The following is a 24,937-nucleotide window of genomic DNA, read 5'->3' as shown; positions in this document are numbered from 1 at the left end:
GGAGTCTGCGGAAAAGGGCCACCGACTTCCGGGGAAAGAAAGATATGCGGTAACTACGGCTACTGAAGAGGGACAGTACGAGCGCAATGTGAGGACTGGACGCGCTTCTGCCCTCTAGTGGCTGGGTTCACAACAGCTAGCAAACTCAATACATTTTTAATGAAGGATGAATGTTTAGCACTAAAAAAAAGTAATAAAACACTTGTGGAGTGAAAGCTAAACTAATCCAGTAAACATCCATGTTTTACAGCTGTAAACACTCCAAACTGTTATTGCTCTTTTACACAAGCTGTTTAGCATTCACTTTGCACAAGCTGTCTCACAGTCAATTGCTGCTATTATATTAAGTGTTCATTCTTATATTTGTACTGTAGAATATACAGCATGTACTCTGGTCGGCATCGCTTTTGTGTATTGTCTTGTAGTGTGTTGTATTGTTTGTTTGCACCAGGTTTCACAGATGCACTATGTGGCTAGGACTAACTTTCTTCAAATCTTTAGATCTGTGTTGTTCTTTGTAGCTCTGTTTTTGTTCTAGGTGGTCCTGGAGAAAACGTTGTAATTCCAATATATACTGCGTCAGCTATATATGGTTTAAATGACAATAAAAGCTTTTTGACTTGACTAGAAGACTTTTTAATTTAGACTTTTTAATCAGTCAACAATTTGAAAAAATCCTTATAACGATTCTACTGTTTGTTTAAATGATATCATCTTTAACCTTTATATTCAATTCCTCATTATTTATTTAACAAACATTTGTTAAAATTATGTTTAAAATAGTTTTTAGGGAAAGTATCTAAAAATAAATGTGAATCATAAGGCTAAATGTGCTATATGCAAATATTCCTGTCTCATTTCTATTTCCACCACACACACGCACGCACACACACACACATACAAACATACACACACACACACACACACACACACACACACACACACACACACACTATTAAGGAGGAAAGGATATACTGGATATTTTAAATGAATGAACTGTATTTTTTAAGATTGTTTAGTGTAATAACCAATTGATCATTAGGAATCAAATGTTCAGGCTTGTTCTGTATTCAGAAACTTAAAAATAACCTAGTTAATGAATATACAAATTTTACAGATATTTTTGCTGCCCTTTATCTTGACATGTCCCTTAGAAACAGCCTAACATTATCACATCCTTTCATAGAAAAAGCACTTAAATTTATCCAAACCAGTTAGTCAATGGGAAAGTCTTTATTTTTATCTCTAGAGTACGAACAGTCTAGAGTACAAACAGTGAAAATAAACACTGCCAAGAAACAATATCTATTGTATGAACTAGTGAATGACTCAGGACAAGTATGTAGGAAATATTGTGATGTTTTGCATAAGCTGCTTATGACTGTTAAAAACTTGACTATTTTTTCTGCTGTGAGTTGTGTGTAAAAATAAGGAAGTGTTAAATATGTATATTAATGAATCTTATCTCAGACAAAGTCAAGTTAGTGGTTTAACATGTAATAGCTTTTATTTTTAGTCAGATATCACTTCTGCATGAAAGACAGACAACCTCATTCAGGAAATACCAGGCAGTGGGACAGACAGCTTTGTGTTTATGATAGAAGATAGTGGCTCAGTGGCTTCTGTTAACGATGGCCTTCATCTTTGTTCCTATTTCCTCATTTGTGTGTGACTTGTACTCCATGTGTGTGTTAATGCATAATATTTTTAACAGTGTGTGAACTAGTGCGTGTGAATCAGTGCTTGGTTTCCACAGTACTCATGCTAAAAACATAATTTTTTACGAAGAATGGACGATGGTTCATTAAATGTCCACTAGATGGCACTGTATCGCTTAACGTGAAACATTTCAGCTCAGTGCGGAATGAATGCAAATGTCCTATATCGTAGTGTCCTTGCTCATGGTAGGTAAGAAACATATCTTTTTAAAACAGACAGATATATAAGCACATATAACTTTCATAAGTTTCTCAAACCAGTGCAGAAATTGTTTTCTATAATTTGGACTATACTATTTTCATGGTATATAACACTAGGACATACACTGACAGTATCAACAGAGAGTGATTCATTCATTATTTGTCTCTAATTAATGTATTTCTTTGTGTTCTGCTGGCATCAGCAGAACAAAAAAGACAAATTAGAGTAAACGTTTTTAGTTCTGTACTTTTTATTTATGTATATTTTGAAAAACAAAATAGAATACACTTTAAATAGAACAGTGATCACATCTTTTGTAGAAAAATTACACAAGATGGAAGGAAAGTGCTAACAAAAAAAAACCAAAACAATCACCACTTATGATTCACTCAGGACTGATAAGCCAAAATAAAGAGATTACTCCATTATTTTATAAACACAGGTCTGCATTAGTCAACGCTAAACATCACGACAGTAGAGTCTTTTAGATAATTTTTCTATTCTTATACAAAAACAAAAAGACATTTGATTAAACACATACAAATATAGTGCTCTTATAATAGGGTTCATAATCTAAACTATTTAGTTTGCTTGAAATAATCTGTTGAGTTTCTAGTTATGCTCACAATCCTTCTAGACCTAAAGTGAGGCTACGAGTGGAGTAAATGGACACGTCCATCATTAATATATTTACCCATGGAAAACTGTCGCATAGATCAGGTTACCCCAATGGAAAGGAGTCTTGTGATGACATGCATTTTGGAAAAGAGTAGCCCATGCTGGTTTCAGGATCACCTTCCATTACAGAACAGAAACACCACCCGGCTGCTCGTATGGACAGAACCCACAGATGGCAGGTGCCAATAGATGAAGCCAATCCATTAGACTGCATTAATATCTAATCTTTCACGAGAAATGTAATGTGGATTCACACATTTTGTTTTAGTTTAGACTTCAGTTGGTGAAGATGACCACTCAATTAAAAAAAAAAAAAAAAAAAAAGGCCTACTTCTGTAGTAGACGTTGGGGGGACAAAAAAACATTTAGTTGTGTTGCAGGTCTAGTCCATGTGTGAAGCTTATGACTTTACTCCATGAATGGAAACTTTGAAACCAGAGCTTGAAAAAGTGGAAAGGATTATAACAAGCAATATCGCAATGTGAATAACAAAAGTAACCAAGTTTTAGTTTTGAGAGAGCCTCTGCTGGAGTGGTCCAAGTAGTCCTTTGATTGTGAGAGTTCTCTATACCTCTGCAGCTTGAATTTGTCTTTACACATGAAATGAGCCTTCAAAAACAGGCTCACATTTTCATGAGCCATCCAACAGTGTCTCAGGTGCAAAAAAGGAAGCAGCCAAAAAAAGTGATTGGCGAATTTCTTTTAGGGGTCAGCACCCAGCAGGGACATCTGATATGAAGTCAAACTCATTCTGGCCCAGCCACAGCTCTGGAAGTTCATTAGCCCTGTCCAAACCAAGCTCCACTACCAGAGACATCAGGACATCCTCATCCACTGGATCAGAATCTATGATCCCAGACCCTTGAGCCATCCCAGGGCCAGAGATTTGTGTCGGACTCATTGAAGCATTGCCAAATCCTCTGTTAGGTCCAGAAGAAACCGTAGAAGAGGCAGCCAGGCTCTGATAGTGACTGTTGAGTTTCTGCAGCTGCATGGAGGCTATGAGGTGCTGGCTGGACTGCAGGCAGAAGGGCTGGGACTTGGTAATGCCAGGAGAGGAAGAGTGGAGATTGGGAGGTGGGTACTGTGGACCAGTTTTGCCAGAGTTTGTGTAGTGCAGGAGGGTCAGAGAGTCACGGTCCTTCATGCTTGAGCTAGAAATCAGCAGTAAGCTCATTACCTGGTGACACCTGTGACACAAGGAAAGTTGTGTAAATAGTGAGGCAGGCAGAGTAATCATGATGTTTTCAAAACAACAAGTAACCCTACAACACAACTTTCACCATATTTGGGTTAATGCTAACATTTAATCCATCACTCCAAAACGCATTTGCAATCCAACAAAAACACTTAGTTTGTCAGTTGAGTCAATTTATTATAAATCATGCAGCATCAACTAAATTACAAAGCACCCAGTAAACCCTGGTAATTACTGAGCTGCACCTGTACATTCTTAATGGGCAGCAAATTATAAGCCCCAATCTTTGAGCAACAAGAATGAGTATTAAGTAGAAGCAACATTAGCACACCAATTCGATTTTTTTTGCTAATGGCATACTTAATAAAGCAATATTTTTTGAACAAGCTACTTATTAATGTACAATTTGCACCATATACTGTGTTCATAGCCATGAGGCAGTCATGTGGTCAGACAAACTCTTACTGAAGTTTATGAATCAGTTCCCTAATAATTTAATAGTATTATAGAACAGAATATGCTTGGGGACTATTTATGAGCCTATGAATGTAGTAGTGAAGTCATGTGACCCTGTTTCACTCCCAGTGTGAGAGTCATAAGGCTGACTTTGAGGCACTTAATCATTCACACTGCCCCATTTCCCTGAATTCCTCTTTAGGCTCATGTTTAGCAAAAGACATAATTGCAAAATGCTGGCATGCAGCTGTAACAGGCCTCTAGCAAGGAGCAAAATACACAAGCTCATCTCATCAGCCCTCCCTGACGCCGACAGCTGTGGGGCATTCAGCTCAGGAACTTCATGATAAGACATTGTGTGCATTATTCATTGCCTGGAAGCAGTTACTTACATGGTTAAGCCTACATCTTGTTTAGCATTGACCAAATGGATGTGTTAGTCCAAAGGGAGAATTGTTTAATCACTTGACTGTCTAAAACTGTTGCCTTCATTATAAAGCATTAAGTATTTCAGACGTTTTATAGAAGATTATTTAATTCAGCACACCTGTGTGATGAGGTCAATGACAAAAAATGTGTAATAAACTCCAAATAGTATTTCTAACAGTCCCGGGATCTTTTCCCAAAGGAAACAATTCATAGTGCCAGAAATGTCACAGGCAAGACTTTTTTTTCCCTTAAGAACTACTCTACCATAAGCCAAGCTCCTGTCTGTCTGCCTGTCTCTCTCTCTCTCTCTCTCTCTCTCTCTCTCACGAGCCAGTGAGATGGTTGGGATTAAGTCATTAGTGGTATCTGTTACAAAACTAATTATGTTACACGTTAGTTGAAGTTTGTTTCATTCACCCAACTGACACGGACACAACATTTTGACCAGTGGATTATACATATTAAAAACACAGAAAAAACTGAGACAGTGATTCATTAACTTCAAGCAGAAACACTATAAAAACTAAAGTTTCTAATAAAACATTACAAATTTTAAAACATTCTCTCATCACCATAAAACTTTTTTTTTGGGATCCCTTAATTTAACTACTTTGATTAAAGAAAACAAATAACAATATGCAAAAGATACACAAAAGGTCATAGATAAACTACAGAACAACATCACAGCTTATTTGTATTTGTGAGAACTTACCTTAGAGAAAGTCAGCAGCGTCTTGTGTGCGCTTGGGGGTCAGTATCACGGCAAAGCACAAAATATCTGTAGGATGAAAAAACGTCCGTTGACACGTTTCCGTGAAAGATGCAAAGCGCGTTATACACGCCGATGAAGAGTTGTCTCTCTTCCCTCAGCAGGATCTGAGTCCAGCTCCTCAATCAAAGGCACTAAGCCTAAATACACACACACACACACACACACACACACACACACACACACACACACACACACACACACACACACACACACACACACACACACACACACACACACACACACACACACACACACACACACACACGAGCGCGTTCACTGGAGTCAGCTCATTAATGTGGAGCGGATCCCTGGGACTGGACTGAAATACATTGCACACTTTAATTAGTTTCAGTCCTTTAATTTAAACTTGTGAGTCACATGGATGGTATGAAAAAAAGCCCTCCTGTTGAATTCATTGCCTAAATAACCTAATGTGATTTCCATGCAATATATTCAAGGTAAACCAGGGAATCAGTGATGTAATATAGTTTAAACTCTGCAGCCTTTCTGAACTATAAATGCACATATTAATAAAGAGAACATTTTAAACCAGGCAGTGTGTCCATGTGCTAAGCACGTATGTATGTGTGTTTTATTATGGTTTATATAGAAAATACCATCTATATATTTAAATCATTGGTCTAGCATATTAAACAGTATGATGCTGAAATTGTTATCTAAGCCAATACAGATGTAAAAGGTTACTAGACTAGTGGTTTTACTTCAGGTTTAAAGTCCAGTCCAATGTTCTGTCCGTGTTTTCTCCTAAGCTGTTGTGAAAGGGAGCTAAGTGGACAGATGCTGGCTATTCACACACACACACACACACACACACACACACACACACACACACACACACACACACACACACACACACACACACTTCAGCAAAGGCTCCAATAATAACCCAGTCAGTAACTATCAATTCAGACAACAAAACAAAACAAAGCTTCAAAACAATTCACACTGATTATATCCTCAAAATCACTGTCAGCAGCAAAAACACTTCATAATGGTGGATTTCTTTTTCTCTCATTTTAAACTATGTCTATATAAGTGTAACAAATCCCATACTCCACAGACACTAGTGTGTCCAGTTTATAATAGACATATTATAGAGTTGCAACAAAAGAGGACAAACACAATGAGGCATCTAATTATATTTTATTTGCAGAATAGATCCTGTATATAGGATTGCTGGATAAGCCAATGACAGATCCATAGTTTTTATTAGAACAGCTATAATGCTTTTGGTCATGCTACTGTAAATATATAAAAACCTCAGGAACTGATTAGAGGTAATTGTTTGTGTGGCAAAGGAATATTTTACCCTGTAGACATGCTGCTTCAACACAGCCTGATATTCAGAGCAAATATTTATATTATAGGTAATCTGATTAGGACTTGGAGCTTTTATAGGTTACAGAATAAATAACATTCTTTCCAAGCTGATAAGGGACAGAATATTAAAATTGTTGCTAAAGTTTATGTTAACTTGTTAAAACCTTATTTAATTGTCATTTTATCTTATCCTCTGTCCCAATCGCTGTACAAAATATATAGGTCTTGTTTTTCATAGATTCATTTAAAGAAATACCTAAACCGCATAAAATCAGTTCTAACAGAAATGCCTGATAGTCCCATAATGCACTGCTTTAAGGCATAATGACTGTTTTGACGGCTGTTGCAAACCGCACATGCTTTTAATTTTTCCTCAGTAACTGTTAACTTGTCTCAATCCCAATAAAGACTCTCATTACAAATATTGATGTTTGGGATTCATCCTACATCTGGCACTTTGAACCCTTTAGTCTACACAGTTCACATGTAGATGAGGAGCAGAATGATGGTTCCTTTAGGCAACTCCTCTGGGGAAACGGGATGCAAATAAGAGAGACAGTTTACCGTTTGCTTGTAAACGCCCAAGACATGGGTCACAGAACTCTGGGCACATAATCAACACAGATTCCTGAAAAATGTGTTTGCTTTAACCCTTAAAGCTAACTTTAGAGAAAAGAAAACATTGAAATATATATTTATTAGGCGTAACTGATCTTTTTTCACACTGATCTGTGTGAAAAAAAATGTCTATATGTGTGGCAGTAAGAGGCTGTTGCCCTGTAATAGGGCCAGATGAGCACTTTGCATAAACCCGTTGGGAAGTCAAAGGAGGAGCACGAGCAGGTGCGCACAAACGTGTGTGTGTGTGTGTGTGTGTGTGTGTGTGAGAGAGAGAGAGAGACAGAGAGAGGCGTGTACAAAAACATCATGCAAACCTGCAGAATAAATTGTCATGTAGGCAATGGATTTAACCCTGTGTGGAAAAATATGTAATATGTAAAAGTATTAAAATTTAATATTCACCCATTAACTGTCTATTTCATTTTCACAATAAAAAAAATTAATCTACTGATTTCTTCTCAATGACAGTTTTCATCATATTACTTCTGCTTTCTCTATTTTCTCACAAATGTCCACTTTCTGTAATATCTACTAAATTTAATTAATGTCATGAGGTTTATTCTAGTGAATAATTCAAGAAATATGGACAGTTGTTTAAAATAAAGATAGCATGATGGTGTAGCAGGTAGCATTGCCATTTCAAAGTGAACTGAGCCCATGTTTTGAGCCTGAGCTCAGATTACTGTTGAGTGTGGCGTTTCACATGTTGTCCTTTTGTCCATGTGGGTTTCCTCCAGGTTCTCCTGTTTCCTTCAACTGTGCAAAAACATGCTGTCAGGTGGACTGGCTATTATTAATTGACCTTATGTCCGACTGGCATTTCTTTGGGAATGTTCACTGAACAACCACAACCATTACTAGGACATAGCAGACACTGACGATAAATGAAATGCTTGATATGAGGTACTGCTGTGTAGTGGTAGCATTGGCAATGCACAGCTCCAGGATGCCTGGTTGGTAACTATCTGTTTTCCAAAGTCCTAAAACATGCTCTTAAGTGAACTGATGAGTGTAAAATTCCCCTAGATGTGAATGTGTGTGTTCAAGTTGCCTTGTGATTGGTGCCCCATTTTAACCCTAACCCCAACCCTATTCACAGACAAAGGTTACTGAAAAATACTTTAAATGAACAAAGTGAGACAAATGGCCTTCTAAAACTAAAAGACTAAAACCCACTCAGAAAACAAGGACAAGAAAGTATAACAGTATAACAGGACAGCTTTGGCACAACACTGTCACAGTGAAAAATAACCTACCCCTCAGCAGGGAATGCGTACAGACAGCCATTTGCTCAAGATGATATGTCTGTAGACAGCAGACTGCTGGGTGTGTCTTTGTGCTACATGGGCGTGAACCCTTACATGAACTCATAGGCGCACCCTTCATCTGTTTCTAAGTAGGCAACCAGGCCTCAAAAGGAATTTTATAATTGCCTTTAAAATGGAAACTTTTTCAAATATTCTGTCAGGTTTGTGTCTGATTCGTTAATTCATACTCATACAATTTTTCCAAAAAAGTGCTCAAATCTATGTGGACACACGACCATAATAACCATTCATGTCCATTCCATCGCCATGAGCATCAACACAGTGATGGAAATCAATAAGCTGACACTTAAAAGGAACTGCTAACATGGTGCTGGTACATTTCTCCAGGTGGGAATGTATTCACTGTTTTACCTGAAAGGTGAAGATCACCAGATATATAGGGAACTGACTTATTTATTTTTAGCAAAATGTTTTCATATTTAGTTTATATTCTCTATATATTTTTAAGAAGAACGTATTGAAGTCATTCTCATAGCTGGATCAGGAAGCCGTTACAAGGTTGTGACACAAGTTTGTCACAGAAAATGGCAATCAAAAGTTACTTTCCGATTAAAAGAGTTAGTTTCCCATGTGTACTGAGCCTTTTAGGACCTTGTATTATTTAAGATACCTAGACCATAAGGACCATTCATGTGCGATAATTACAAACCACAAGCACCTTCTTCCTGGCAGAATATATAAACGCAGCAATCCCAAAGACAGCCATCTTTCCAATCTGCTCTTTTTTGCTGTATAGCCACTGAAATGGAATAATGTTTCTCAGTGCTAATAAACAAGTTAATGAATCACACTTGCAGTGCCATTAAAAGAAACCACAGCCACTGAGAAAACTATAAAGATTATAGGTGAAGAAAAGCAGCACTGTTCACCATGTGGCCTCACCAGCTTAACACACAAATAGTTATTAGACGGAGAGGACACACGCACGCACGTGCACACACATAGATCTAATCAATACGCAAATGTCAGCGTGTATACAACTGTAGAAGGGACATTATTCGTAATAACACTGTCCGGTGTTTAGAACAATTTATAAATCACACCCTCTACTGTCAAATGAGGATGAGGTTCTCTTTTGAATCCTCTCAAGGAGTTTTTCCGTGCACCAGTCACCTCAGACTTGCTCATTGGGGATAAATACAAACATTAATTTAAATATAAGTACAATAATAATCTTGAATCTTGAGTAAATCTTTGTATAACATTAACCTTTTTATAACTTCTTGCAATATTTCTTATGTTCTGTAAAGCTGCGTTGAGACGACATCCATCGTTAAAAGCGCTATACAAATAAAATTTAATAGAACTGAATTATCTTTACGATTTTATTAGGAAACAAATATTGACATTGCAAAGTTTAAATGCACCGAAAATAAAATGATAAAAAAGCCACCAGCATCAAACAGAAGTGTCGTTGACCTACATTCTTCATTCTCATCCCTCTATCCTTTCTGTCCACCTTCCAGTTTCTGTGAGCATGCTTGGGTGGTGCAGTTTGTTGTGTTTTTGGAGAGTATGAGTGTGTGCTGGCAGCGTTATATGACAATGACTCCATTTCACCAGGGAACATTGAGAGGCATACCACTTAAAATAATACATAGAAAATAAAACCAAGTGAACATCTTTGACAACAAACTCACTAAACTCTAAAAACATACTCAACATTTTTGAACCGGTTCTCTGAAGAGGATCCATGACATTAATATGTGATGGCTATCGAAATATCCACTTTAAAATTCTTTCTTGGCATATTTTAGCCTAAGTGTAGAAGATTTGCTAGGTCAGGGTCCTGTTTATCGATTCAAAATATGAATGGAATTTAAAAAAAAATAGATAAAATCCTGCGGATCCTGTTCACCTTGTGACCCGCTCTTGACTATAGACTTCTCGCATGGGCCAACAAAAGCCCGCTCATATTCCCATTAAACAAAAGTTCCTGTGAAACATTTGAGTAATGTTTTCCAAAGCTCCACTCTGCTGATGGCTCGCACATACTGTCTTCATTAGGAGAGCAGGGTCTGATTTGGAAACATGAGCTTAGAGCCCACTGCTTAAACGACATTCTTCAGATTCCCTGTAAACAAGCAACAAAAAATGGGAGAGAAACAGTGAGAAAGAGGATGAAACAAGTTACTACACAAAACAACGAACGTGATCATGATTTTGTTTTAATGTTACACTAACAGTGGTGGAGAACTCATGAACAGAAAAACTCAACTTTTTTGTGACACAAGTGCTTATTTCAGTTCAAACTTCAATCTTGAAGAAGCTTGTCAAAGCCTTTGAAATTTTGACTGTTTTTTCTCCACAACTGAAGGGGAAAAAATGATTTCTTTTCAATTCTTTCCTGAAAAAGGACAGACCAGTTCAGTAATAAAGTATGATAGTAATACATTTAAAGGTTACACTGCTGCTATCTCATTTATTAACACTGCATTGAAAACCTGTCAGTGAGAGAAAAGACAAGCAGATCAAATGCAAAGTTCACACCTTGTCAGAATGGAAATATCCGGGTTACTAAATTTACAGGGGAGGCAAAAAAGGCATGCAAATATTACATGTAAATCGATTTATCGTCGAATTTGAGCCTCCTGTTTTGATCTGAATGACATGTGTTGAAAAGGACATCCCTGTCGCCCTGACCAGCTGGTGTTTTCATAACATTACGCTTGTGTAAGCAATGAAAAGCAGCTAACGAAGCTAATATAAAATCCTGTGTTAAAAAAGGAAAACGTTTGCACATTTCTGACTGAGGAGCAACAGAAGTGATTGGCACATCCTGTTTCCCTTTTCCAACAAGTCATCTTTGTGTAAATTTTTCAGGCAGCTGTTTTAAGGCTATGTGATATTATTGGTTCCGCATTAGACCACAAATTCCTTCAGCTTGGATGGAACATTGTTATAAGCGTTTAAAGTGTGCTAACTTTACCCTTATGTCTGTTTGGGTTTTCATTAGTTAGCTCAGTAGGGCTCTTGGTTCTGATTTGTCTGAGCAAATACCAGTTAAAATTTCCAACAAATTTTAATAGCTGTTTCATCTCATTTGCTTTCTGAGAATCACGAGGGTTTTTTGTGGGCTTTGGTGGTGTTCTTCGTTGTAAGTGCAGCACACTATGGCTCAATTTGACTGTGGGAATAGATTGTTAAAAAAAGGACAGCATTTAAGAATAACGATTTCAGTTGTTTTTTTGTTTAAATTGGCTACATTACTTCCTGTTTGTTTTGAAAGACAAGGCACTCACACAGCCGACATTTCATTAGTGGGTCCTGCCGTTGTAGCTTAAGCAAGGCCACAGTCAATACGGATTTCAATTGCTTTAGTAATGCACTAACTGGGAGTTAGGAAAATCAAAAGTGTGCTGTTTAAACCTTTTTTCCTTCTTTTGCCCCAAATCCCCCACACCATAGTGGAGGGTTCAGAATCTCATAAATGTTCCCCAGATGTGCTCAGAAACCCTGGCTGAGGGCTGAGCCATTTATTACGTATTGTTAATCAATCGCAGTTTTTAAAGAACTGTTTGCTTATGTCCAAAACCACTTATTACCACACGAAAGAGTTTGCTTAAATAGCACCAGAAGCAAGCTATTTTGACATTAGTGTAGCGATTTGCAGTATCGGCCCCCTGGATGAATGAATAGCCTGTTTGCAGAGCATGTGGTCTAGCGGTTATCTTGTGCTGCCCTGCTGCATGCACTAATCTCACAGGTTTATTTTCTCCTCCGCACTCCAGGAGGTGGTATTTCACACCACCTCTATGAACACAGCACACAACAACATAAATTAGATAATAAAAAATAATTTCCAATCCTGCCACAGCTAATTAAAATATGGTGTGGCTGAGATAAGCAGGATAAGTCTGCAGCAGAGGAGAATCACTTACGGATCTCTGTAATCCAGATGGAATGGTACAAGTTGGTAAAACATCTACAAGCCAAAGTTTATTTATAAAGCATGAAATCACAGGCGTTCCATGGGTTACGTGTGCTGCCTCCTCCCACACCTTACTCCATCCACAGGGGGAAAATAAATAAATAATAATTCACAAAAATATTTTGTGGAAGAAAAGGAATGAAAGAAACCTTGGGAGGGGCAACAGTCCACCACAAACTGCTGACACCAACTCAATTGGCTTTCATTTACTCCATGATCTCATTAAGCACACTTAAGCAAGTAATCCATTTCATTTTCTCTCTGACACAGTGCAGATTCCAATGCCATGCCCAGCACTGGTCAAGCAGCAGTCCATTATTCTTTAGAAAAGCTCTCATTCTTGTTTGAGGTTTCCAAGGGTGGGGAAGCTCAAACACTGGCATGCGATGCTGCCAACCTACTCTGAGCAGGGACACAGAGGCCAGCTGTTACACCACATTCTGCTCGCCTGGCACAGGAGATGTGTGAGAAACCTGGGCCCAGACCCACATGGTGCAATCTGCATGACCTGCACAAGGCTGGACAGAGTAATCACATAATTTAGCCAGACTCTCTCATTTAAAGCTGTTAGATTTTTCTCCTCCACGTGTCTGAGGATGTACTTTATAGAAATGAAGCTGTGCAAACAAGAAAATCTTGACACTATTCCTATACTCCATTTAAAGCTATCCAGATGGCCAGATCCTACAATCAAACGTATGTATCTAGAGTCACCCAGGATAATTCACCTGGTTAAACACTACAGGGGCCGAGATCCCAAAACAGACCAAAGATCAGAACTCCTTTGTACTCTGATGACTAGTATAAATATTAACAGCAGGCTGACCCCAGATCTGTTCATATAGGATATGCACGACATGCCATTTCTAAAGCTTAAGAAAGAAACTGGAAAGTCTGCAGCTTAAGCCCTTTTTAATTAGTCTCTGGTGGCATGGCAGGGAGGGAGCACAGCCGCTACATTGTACACATACCACATGGGTACTAAATATAAGCAGGGACTGGCACTGTTGAAAACTGCCATTTTTTTCTTATCCAGAGTTTGCTCTTGCTTTCTAATAACGTCCAATCTTGGAAGCTAAAGTTAAAGCAACTGTAATGGACCTGGCTGTCTGAAATGGAAATCATAAACCTGTTGTTTCTACAAGGTTTAGCTTCAGATCTAAGATTTTAAATAAAGCTAAAAAAAAAAAAAAAAACAGATCTGCTTACAGTTGCATACAGTGATTTCTCCTCATTCCAGTAGTAATACAGAGGAGAGATTTATCCTTTAATTGCTTTGTAGACTAAAAATAGCTGGGCCGAATATATAACGTATTGCTTTAAATGTGTAACATGTAAACATATAAATAATATTAGTCATCACTCAGGCTAAGTGGTAATCTCTTACAGGTTCATGACGGTCAGCTGACGTTTTACGAGTGCCTGTGACCTCTGCATGACCTTTGGTTTAATGAGTAAGATCTAGCGTTTCTCAGAGTGAGCAGACATCAGGCAGAATTGCGATGAGGTTCAGAGAAAGAAATACAAAAGGAATACAGTGTTCAGTTAAAGATGAGTGAAAGGAAATGTATACTGCAGGTAAAGTAGATGATCCTATCATTGTTGAAGCTAAGATTGTTCCTAAGTTGACTTTTACTGGAATATACAGCACTTCATTTTCACTTCATTACAAAAGGCAATTGAGTTTCAAAGCTTGAACTCAGGCTAAGTCCAGAGTGGTTTCAGTCCAGTCAGGCTGGTCCCAAAGGGAGTGATGTGCTCAAGACAAACGAGTAGAATGATGTTTGTCACCCATCACACCCACACCCACACTCACAACAGATGAAGAGTTGAAGCAGACATTATTTTCTCGCAAGTAAACCACACAGTATTGCCTGAAACCCAGCTTTGTTATATACACCCAAAACAATTATTCATGGAAACTAAGTAAATAAATAAATAAACTGCTGTTTCAATGCTAAACAAACCCAAGATCTATGCTGATAAAGAAAGAACAAAAAAGAAGAAAATAAGGAGAGAAAGAAAGAAAGAAATAAGGAAAGAAAGAAAGAAAGAAAGAAAGAAAGAAAGAGAACAAATGAGATTTAAAGAGAATGCTGATGTTTGCATAGACTACACTCTCTAGAGGTAAACTTATGGTCACCAATGAGAAGTGATTCGTGATCGACTGATGCTGATGGTGTCAAAGGACGGATGGCCATGTAACGTAGAACACTGTGGAAGATCTTTGAGTCAGAAAGCACAGCTGAATGAATGAATGAATGAATGAATGAATGGCATATGGAAACCGCCATTACACCACTCAACCGAGCATCAATGAGTGTGTACATAAACAAACCAAATGTTCTGGACTTTATTTCCAGTTCCTTTGAAGAGACCAAAGTAATTCCATCTGTAGAAATGGCACTGCTCTGGGGTGTACAGCAGGGATGTAGTGTGGGTCCATAATAGTTGTGTTTGGTGCAGTTCTGGTTGTCATCACAGCAATTACCTTTGATAGTACTGATGACCCGCTCCAACTGCTGGCTCTCATTGCGGTCAGGTCGGCAGCTCGGGCTTATCTCCAGAGTATAATCCGGACCGTATTCCGTAAAGAACTACATGAGAAATAAAAACAACTGCTGCTCAGAAAGCAGAACATTCAGTCTGGAAAACCACTTGCATTTTAATTCAATAAACCATTATTTTGTGAAAGCTTTGGTATGACTGATCTGAGATTTTCACTGATGCTTAACATGCTTCTCATAGCAGCGAGTATAAATGCTGTATGTACTGTATCAGGGCCCGTAACTGTGTCTCATTAACCCAATGCATAAAAGTGTCTGCTTATATCTTCATTTCGTTATTAATTTAAAACAATATAATATAATATAATAAATATAAAGATCAATATATAAAGATAAATATATAATAAATAAAGATAATAAATGTGTTACTATCCATCACCGGCAAAGTTTAAGCAACGGAAAGGAGTTGAGCAAACAATTATCTAACAGGTACTAAGATCTACATTTTAGAGTGTGTCTAACAACACCAGCCTTTTAAGGTGATCTACAAAAATAAACTTCTCCAGATATCCCTTTCCACACAGACACACACACACATTCCAAATGGCTCACAAAAAGCTGTGCTCTTTGTCATCTCACCCCATTCCTGACCTCTTGCTTTTGAAGGCCAGCCAATAAGCAGAAAAGCTTTCCCTTATTGTGCAAAAGCAAGAGAATTCCAATTAACACAGCATTATTTTTTTTTCAAATGGAAACAATATTGGCTTCCGACAATACAGCCGGCCATGCTGCTGTGCTAATTTGAAAGACATTGACCGCTTTGTCTTGTAGATATATTTGGCATTTGTATTGGACAAGCAGCAGAGTGGGCTGTGTGTTAGTTCCATTCTGCTTTCAATTATCTCCTGCTTGTTTATCCGGCTTACCTCCGATCCCAAGGCTCTTCGTCATGCAAGGGATTATAGAACCTCAACAACATGCATGCACACACATACATTCACCCATCTCTCTATGTACACACACACACATCAATATGCAAACAAATTCACATTTATATGAATACATACACACAACATTTTTCAAAGGCAAATTCATTTACATATACTGTAGCTATTCCCATTGCCACTTGCTAAAACACACGCACACTCCTGTATTTTCCCATGAACTCAAACTTTCCCATGTAGATCAAGCTGAGACAATTCTGTCCGCTTCACTGCTGGACTGTTTGGTTTGGACCACATCAAGACCACTTTGAAGAGCAAGACGAAGCACACCAAGCGCACATAGTATTTGCAGTATTTTGGAGTTTGTGTTACATTTGGTGCATACTTGGATCTGTTAATATGATACTATAACTCTTGCGTTTTTCAAAAAACCATACTGACCAAAAAAAAAGTTCTTCAGCTTTAAATCGAGAAAGATCTGCAAAAGCAACAGCTAAAATCAGTCACGTATGTCTTTCTTCTATCAAACCTTGATGGAAAATAGGAACTTTTGATATGCTTCACGGAACGTAGGTTCAAAAACACAACAAAGGTCAAGTTTCACACAGGAACAGTGATGGGAAACCCACACAGAACCCAAGAACAATACATTTAGCATAGAGGTCAAAACCCTGCTCAAAATCTCATTGTCCCTTATACACTTATGCAACGTGAAAGCTGGTTTAAATATCAGCTCTTGGCTTTGGACCTCTAACCCTCATGTCACAACACCAGACTGGCTCTGTAACTGACTTCCTCTAGACTTGTTTCCTGCATTTATCCCACTCCAGGAATTGTGGGAGCCAGCCATTTCCCTAACGGGATGGCAGCACTTTCCCAGCCATACAGTCCTGTTTGCTGATCTGAGGTCAGATGCTAAGCTGTAGTGGTTTTTCCATTGACATGTGAATAGATTTACACAGAACAGCTATTAAACATTGTACTGCACAGTCAATGAAAACAAACACCTCAAACAAAAAAGCCTCGGAGTTCATAACAGGGGTGTGATGAACATCACAATGTGTCATGTTTCCTCTCTCCAGAAAAGACCGGAAGGGGTTTCAGAGAACTTCTCCTGGATATCTGTTCCTTACTGTTCCTTATAGATTTACCTTGAATTCACATTGGATATGACGCATGTCGGAATAACCTAAGCAACTTGTTCTCCTTAAGTATACACTAATGCCTGTACAAACTAGATCACTCAACATGTTGAAGCAGACAACTGAACCTGGGCCATCTGTAATTACACGAAGAGAAAGTTGTACAACCAGTACAAATAGAATATGTGTTTATTTTAGATATCCTGGATCATCACTATACACAGAAGGTTTTGATTACTGAATAATACCACACTGTCAAATCCTCGATGCTGATTGGTTAAAAGGTGTTTATTAGTAATTAGTAGCCCTGGCTATAAGTCAAATGACAGGCTTATATTACTGTATTTGTTAGAATATGTTATTGTTTCTACAGTACATGCACAGGGATTTGCTGGTCTATGGTGGAGGCTCTATCAAATATATTCATCAAAGTTCATGTGCAGTTATTGATATGTTTTCTGCCTTTTCCAAGGCATCTCTAGTTTCAGAGCTCATTAGATTAGGTTAGATCCAACTTTATTGTCATTTTGCAGAGTAAGAGTACAGAGCCAATGAAATGCAATATGATCGAGATATCAAACAAACAAAATCTTCAGGACTGAAAGCACTTAGCTTTGACTGCCTCCTGTTGCACGTGTACAATATCAAGGAAGCATTGTAGAGTCTACATACTTGTATTTATATTTATTTCTTGAGTGTATTTTTTTTTGTACTGATGGCATAGCCGTACCTGCTCCCTGCTTCGTTGTTTTATTTTTTGTTTTGTTTTATGTTTAATGTCTGTATGGATGTTGCACCGTTTGACCTGTGAGACATGACATCTCGTTCCACTGCATTTCTCAACATGTAGAGTAATGACAAAGAAACTTGAACATATTGGTAATATGACAAGTTCGATTTGTTTTGTCTTATTTACCTCAAATGAGGCAACGGTGTTATACAGTAAGTCATAACAGGAACAATTTGTTTTGTAATTGCCCCACAACATTAAACATACAACTATAAATGAATAATTCAATTTTCTTTATTTGTATAGCGCATTTAACACTGAACATTGTCTCAAAGCAGCTTTACAGAACATAAAAAATATAATACAAAAATGTTAACATTATACAAAGACTTATACAAATATTCAAAATTAATATTAGACTTATATTTAAATCTATTTGTATTTATTCCACATAGGCAAGCTTGTGGTGACTGAGGTCAAATCACCTGAGGAAAAACCACCACAAATCTTGCTTAGAAATGAAGTTCTAAACAAATGATCACTGGCTAGTCTTTATCTGTGTCAGTGTTGCCTGGTTTCAATATGTTGTGAAGCATAATGCAATAGTGACATACAATATTATATTCATATTATGCTATTTTTTTTTTCAAAAACTAAATATTACAATTTTTTAAAAAATAAATAAATTTAAAAAACAGGAAATCAACCCACGTTTTTAAAGGGCAAAGCCTCAGACAATGAAAAACATCACATGTTCGTCTAGTCTTATTGCCTTCCTCTAGAGCACCACCTCTGCATGTGCTGTGTGTTTGTGAAAGTGTGAATTGGCATGTGTACCACAATACTGTGTGGAGACAGACTGGGAGGTGGAGGAGCGGCGGAACCGTCGCCAGAGTTTGGTGGAGTTCAGAAAAGACCAACCGCTGACAGAGAACGCACGCGAGCACACAGCACACCACACGTACACAACACTCAAAAATAAATGCTGAAATGTTATCACGTGTTCTATAACAACTAAAAAAAAGGATGATGTGAACCTCTTTACATCGGCAAACCAAAATCTGGGATGTGTTACTGCCATACTATCCTCTTTATCTAACTGGATTCCAATTATTCAACAGATCTAAATGTACCACAAGGGTGAAACGGTCAAAAGCATTTCTTTGTATTTGCAGCTCTCACATTCTATTCACACCTAATTCTCTTCGCCTCAGAACCAGCACAAACACTAGAAAAGTGCGGTCTCCTTTATTCTGTGAGCTCATCCCAGGAGGGCCAGACCCCCCTTTCCAAGTATCATTCACATGGGACAGGAGTGCTTCTAATCCATTTAGCAATGTTTGACTAGCATAGCCACAGCTGCCCTGTGTGTGTGTGTGTGTGTGTGTGTGTGTGTGGCATGTATATGTCTTGTACATATAACGTAAGCTAACTATAGTTTTCTGTATGCAGATGACTTTTCAGTCTCAACAGAAAACATGCTGTTTTGTGTGTGTGTGCGCGAGTTTGTGTGTGCGTGCGTCTGAGTGTCATCACACAATAGAGGGAAACGATGCTGATTGTCCTGCTGCCGGTCTCTAACACCCTCAAACTTTTATAGGACTCCTCCCAAACTCACCACAAAGTGAACATAGAGAACGTGAGAGCATGAGTGTGCATCTCTATCTAGGAGAAAGTGTGTGTGAAAGACAGATGGATACGGGAAAGCGTAGACAACAGGGAGACTGAGAAAGGATGAGTAATGGGGTGAGTACATGGTGAAGAGGAAAACACAGGGCTAGCTGTTTGTTATTTCACTGGGTTGTGCTGGGAACAGCTCAGCGGAAATGAGGAAAAACAAGGGCTAAAAAAAGAGAAGAGAGGATGTACACATGTGGGCGGCCCGCTGAACAGCGATGGCCGTTTCCACCCATGGGTCACAGTGGCGCGCCTAACGCCACGGGTACAAAAACACTATCTGCTTCGCCCACTTATCACTGATAAGGATAGATAAAGCCTTGTTTAATTTTGCCTGGACAGTCAGTCAGTTGAGTCTTATTTTTAGATATGTGACCGTTTCGTCCTTGTAAAATTGCTCTAATTACAAAATCGTTGCCTCTTTCAACTTGTGAACCTCAAACGAAACATGAAAGAATCTTAGCTGAAGATGAGAGAATAAAATCTTTCAGGAGTCTCAATTGCCTCATACGGAGAAATAAATGATGAAGAAACTGAACAGGATTGCAAAAGTGAGTGCTACTCAGAAATGCTGCATACTCAGGCTATCAGGATGTATGCAGAAAGGCTGCAGAAAGGCATCCGAACTTCTTCAGCGCCGCCTTTTGAGACACGTTTCATTTCCTACGTGTCCAGTAAGCGAACTAGGTGAAGCTAGTTAAACTTTGAACACCACCATACAACAGAAATACGGCTTCTGTTTTGGACACAGCTTGATTCTGCAGCTCTATTATAGATCAGGTGCACATAAAGCATTAGGAGAATGTGAACAAGTGCCTAGAACTGCAGGGAGCCAGGAAAAGATTAGGTTTAATTGTTACAGGCATGAATCGATGAAATAAGACTTAACACTTAGAACTAAAACTTTGTGAAATGAAAAGCAGACTTTTGACCCTATCAACTGTAAATCATACTGAAAATTGAAAATCAAACTGAAAATTGCTTCATCAAACTCATAAGCTACTGCCTATATAATAGGAAAAGAAAAGACGGTTCTGTCCTCGGCTGTGGTCTAGATATATAACCCTCTGTTAGACTTCCATTTGGTCATCTGCCTGTGTGAGTGTGTGGAGCTTGACTGTTTGAATGAAGCTGTTGTATTCCCTGCCTGAGTATCTCTGCCTCTTATTGTTTCCAATGTTGGCAAGGCAAAACACAGAAAGAGTTTACAGCACAGAAAGAAAGACTAGTAAAGTAAAGTTCCATGCTCAAATAGCTTTAGACATTCGTTTAGTTCTTTACACTTTATATCAGCTTTACGCCGTTCTCTTTCACCAACTGTCCATCTGATCATCTTTTCTGAATTCATACTACAGCTAAAGAGTGTTTTGTTTGGCCTGGACGGACACACAATAGTAGCAGGGAGAGGGCGTCTGTGCATGCGGTGGGGGACTCTTGCTGTGATTTGAAAGACTGGAGGGGAAAGAAAGAAAAAAAAAGCCACTATAAGAAGGAGGGGGTGTAGATGGGAAATGAGGAGAAGAGAAGAAAGCTTGTGGTGTGCTGAAGTTTAGACAGGAAGAGTTGGGGTTAAAGATAGTTTAAGCAAACGAAAGTCACCTCTAATGGGAACACATCTATAGGGTTAAGGAACATTATAATGACATGCAACGAGACCTGGTTGGAGTGTCCTGAAGAGACTGGGCTTAAATTCTTTCCCAGGATACAACAAACCATTTCATCAATGTTCCTAGATGCAATACCTAATAATTAATTGATTAAGTAATGATCTTGACTGTGTATTGCTGCTATAACACTAATAGGTAACAATAAACTATAAGCTGAAGTTGAGTTTTGTGTTGAAATTGACTTGAGGTGGTTAAAGGAAATTTAGCACGTTTGAATGTTATTTTATTTATTTATTTATTTATCACAGCTTAGGTAGTAGATCTGGATGTTGGGTTTTTATTAATATACTAGTGATATGTTTCTTTTGTAAGATCTTGCACAGTAACTTATCTAGTTGATGTTCCACATAATATTAGTCTGAACAATTTAAAAGAATGTGTGTAATGTTTTGATCTGCTGAAGTTTTCTGTCAGGAGATGTTTAAGTAAACTGGTCCTTTAAGTCCAGTCTATACGACAGACGACTTTGTCCTTTGTTGTGAAAAGTTTTTAAATTTTTTTTTATTATGTTATTTAAAATAGAAAAAAAAAGAGGCTGGTGAGGAAATATCTGTTTATAGCTGCTATAAAGTAAGTGACAACAGGAACTAGCTTGTTTTGTTGATGCTCCACACCATTAGGCATAACTAGAAATGTATCTAAAATATGATGTGGTGTTAAATTAATAGAACAGAAATAAATCAGTGAAGGATTCAGTGATGCACTCAGGTTTTAAGAAGATGACATCATTATTGGATAGGAACACATTATACCGTTCAGACATTTATTATTTTTGTATAATCGCATGTACAATTGTGTTTAATTCCTGTTATAGCCACATGATTAGATAAAGCGCAACAAGCCCCAGATGCTTTCTATTCCACTCTATGGTCAGTCCACATTTATGCAGTCTTAGTTGAGGTGATTGGCCAATAATGAGGTTAAAGGTCAACCTCTTGACAGAGTTCAGGTTTGAAGAAACAAAAGCATCTTTTCTTTAGCTGACCATGAAAGCGCCCTCTATAGTGCTAAAAGACCCTCTTTGTGAGTGTGAGAGGGAGAAAGATATCAACCTATCACTGTACATTCAAAAAGCTCTTCCATGCAGCTACTCTCCCTACAAACACTGTCTCTCCGGCTCTCTCTTCTGAAGAAGCAATTATGTGGGAATTTACAATCCTTCTTCTCCAAAAAAAAAAAAATCTTGAGCCTAAAAAAACCCCTTCCTTTCAGTATGATGTGTGCAAACACATGCTCTCTCTTTCACCAAGGAAAGAGGAGAGAGGGAGAAAAAGGTTGAGGAGAGAAAAGCACAAGCCCCTCTCTGTCAGGCAGCAGGGACAGAGTGGTATTGTTAAGACCCCTTAGCACTGCACGCACACACACACACACACACACACACACACCTCCTCTCTGAATCACATGAAAACAAATGCGTTTATTGAGAGGCGCTCGGACATCTTTGATTAGCGCCAGTGACTCAGCAGAGAGAGAGAGAGAGAGAGATGGGGGTTAGGGGTAAAAGGATGAAGTGTAGAAATATTTTCAACTAGTGTTGAAAGAAAAGAGGGGACTGTGCCTTACTTCGTGGTCTGGTATCTCTGAGGATAGAGTCTGTTCCAGGACTGTCCCTGTCAGATAGGTCCAGCAGCGGGCAGTGTTGGCAAGGTTATACCCACCTGAGAGAGAGAGAGAGAGAGAGAGAGAGAGAGAGAGAGAGAGAGAGAGAGAGAGAGAGAGAGAGAGATTTCTGCAAAGAGCCTTATTGTACTGCTGTAATTACTACCTTTCATCCAGTGCTTAGTCAGGCAGGTCTAGAGTTCAGAGCTTCTTTCAAAATGGACTAAAATCACAAAGTTTACTTTCTTACCCCCTCATTTAATCACACACTAATAAACTTTTTGGCCATGGCTTCAACCTGGCAACAGGAACAAGAGGCAACCAGCAGGAACGGACAAACACACTCAGCATCTGACATGAGCTCGTCTTTGAGCCTTTGTTACGCTTGTACATCTTGACTGTTTAACACTAGTGCAAGAAATTTTTTTTTAGTCGTTAAAGATTTCAATGTCACCTTGAAGCTTCCAGACCAACTAGCAGCATTCAAATTATGGGATCTGGCTGCATTTTGTACACGTGGACAAAAATTTTTAAAAAATCTGCCTTTTAACTAAACTTCTTCAATAATTTAAATACATGCATATCCTGTGTCGACTGGGTGTAGTTGATATATGTATGGTTGTTGTATAAGGAATAGCAGTAGACTGGACACACACTGACCTCCTCCCAGCAGCAGTGTAGGTAGCTTCCACTCCAGTACATGGCTCAGGCACTTGCTCACCCCCAATGGAGTCATGTTAAAAGAGCACATAGGGTCACCAGCAATGGTGTCCGCTCCTAACTGCATCACTACTGCTTCGGGGTTAAACAGAGCTTTCACTTCCTGTATGACACTGTGAAACACAAAAGGTTCAATAGTTTTCCCTACCAGCTGCAATTCAATCTGCACAACATGTAGGTGAATTAGCACTGAGGTTCACTTTAAGGAGCAGCAGCAGACCTGGTGAAGACCTGGAGGTAGCGATCGTCTCTGATCCCGTCTTCCAGAGGCACGTTAACAGCATACCATCTGCCCTTCCCGAGACCCGTGTCAGACACATCACCTGTACCTGGAAAAATAAACATTGCTACTCTCCATCACACCTTTTAACTGATTTGTTTATTAGCTGCACTGGACTGCTTATTTGTCCATATTATATGTTGATGTTACTAAAGGTTTTATGACAGTATACTATAATACCATTTTAGGACTTTTTGTCATACTTCACATCCAAACCTGTGCTGTTTTTAATTCCTTTAAAAACTGCACTCTGATAATTTCCTTGGATCGTTTATACTTGAAAGCAATGTTATATATTATGACTCAATCAAATTATGTGTGGGTTTGTACTAATTACAATCAATTTTTTTGCCTTTTTTATTCTTATGAAATTAAATCTCTCTCTCTCTCTCTCTCTCTCTCTATCTATATATAATATATAATATAATTTATAATTGTAACAGAGTTAAAATATACGTTTCATTTACAAGTTTTATATAAAAATAAATGATTTTATAATATAATTTATACAAAAATCTATCTAGGGATCTAGGCTCTTTAAATATGACTTAATCATTTATTAAAGTGTGAGCGGTTTAATATAGAAACACAGACTTGAAGCATCCGTGATAATAATGTGAGCTGAAGTCATGCTATCCATACACACATGCTGGGCGTGATGGGTGGGATGAGTTATGGGTTATGGAGAACAGCAATGGGTTCAGATTATATTCTTTCCATTGCCAGCACAATAACATTTGGTAACTGAATGTAAGAAAAAAAACCCCCAGCACATTAGCTCAATGGCTGAAATGCTGGTGCTGGCCCCTGTTGCGCACCATTCTCCTCAAGTCAGCAAAGCCATTGTGTTGAACTATCGGATCGGTAATCAGACTCTACAGGCAATGATGTGGAGCTGGCTGCTCTGAGCTTGGCATCAGTTAAAACATGGCTGTCAATTTAGTGAATTAAAAGGCAGGATGATCTGCACTGTAGCAAAAGACGCATGCTGAACCAA

General features: G+C 38.4%; 2 protein-coding genes across 9 annotated transcripts in view; both read right to left on the bottom strand.

Moving 5' to 3' along the window:
- Positions 1 to 2,153: 2,153 nt before the first annotated feature.
- Positions 2,154 to 5,566, bottom strand: cited1 (Cbp/p300-interacting transactivator, with Glu/Asp-rich carboxy-terminal domain, 1). Its single transcript, XM_027165050.2, has 2 exons — positions 5,394 to 5,566; positions 2,154 to 3,788 (listed from the first exon to the last, which is right to left on the bottom strand). The coding sequence occupies exon 2, from the start codon at positions 3,773 to 3,775 to the stop codon at positions 3,308 to 3,310; it is 468 nt and encodes a 155-aa protein (XP_027020851.1). The 5' UTR covers positions 3,776 to 3,788; positions 5,394 to 5,566; the 3' UTR covers positions 2,154 to 3,307.
- The window catches only part of hdac8 (histone deacetylase 8), a 24,537-nt gene continuing 5,058 nt past the window's right edge, over positions 5,459 to 24,937 (bottom strand). For 3 of the 8 annotated variants that reach the window (XR_003443480.2, XR_003443478.2, XR_003443479.2), the window contains exons 7-12: positions 23,881 to 23,989; positions 23,601 to 23,773; positions 22,905 to 22,999; positions 15,166 to 15,271; positions 10,962 to 11,054; positions 10,679 to 10,817 (exon numbers count right to left, since the gene is read on the bottom strand). Coding sequence is in view for 5 of the 8 variants with exons in the window: in XM_027165027.2 (XP_027020828.1) it covers positions 10,795 to 10,817; positions 15,166 to 15,271; positions 22,905 to 22,999; positions 23,601 to 23,773; positions 23,881 to 23,989 (506 nt within the window). In the remaining 3 variants the exon portion in view is untranslated. Of the gene's footprint in view, positions 5,591 to 5,720; positions 5,773 to 6,175; positions 6,259 to 10,054; positions 10,818 to 10,961; positions 11,091 to 15,165; positions 15,272 to 22,904; positions 23,000 to 23,600; positions 23,774 to 23,880; positions 23,990 to 24,937 lie in introns of those variants that run through there. The other 5 variants (XM_027165030.2, XM_027165028.2, XM_027165027.2 and 2 more) reach the window with 5 other exon arrangements.

Source organism: Tachysurus fulvidraco, chromosome 1 (assembly GCF_022655615.1).
Source record: "Tachysurus fulvidraco isolate hzauxx_2018 chromosome 1, HZAU_PFXX_2.0, whole genome shotgun sequence".
Classification (NCBI taxonomy): Eukaryota; Metazoa; Chordata; class Actinopteri; order Siluriformes; family Bagridae; genus Tachysurus; species Tachysurus fulvidraco.
This window is presented reverse-complemented; position numbering and strand designations above follow the sequence as displayed.

Coding starts and splice junctions, on each gene's coding strand:
- cited1 (XM_027165050.2), bottom strand. CDS start 3,775: ATGAGCTTACTGCTGATTTCTAGCTCAAGCATGAAGGACCGTGACTCT.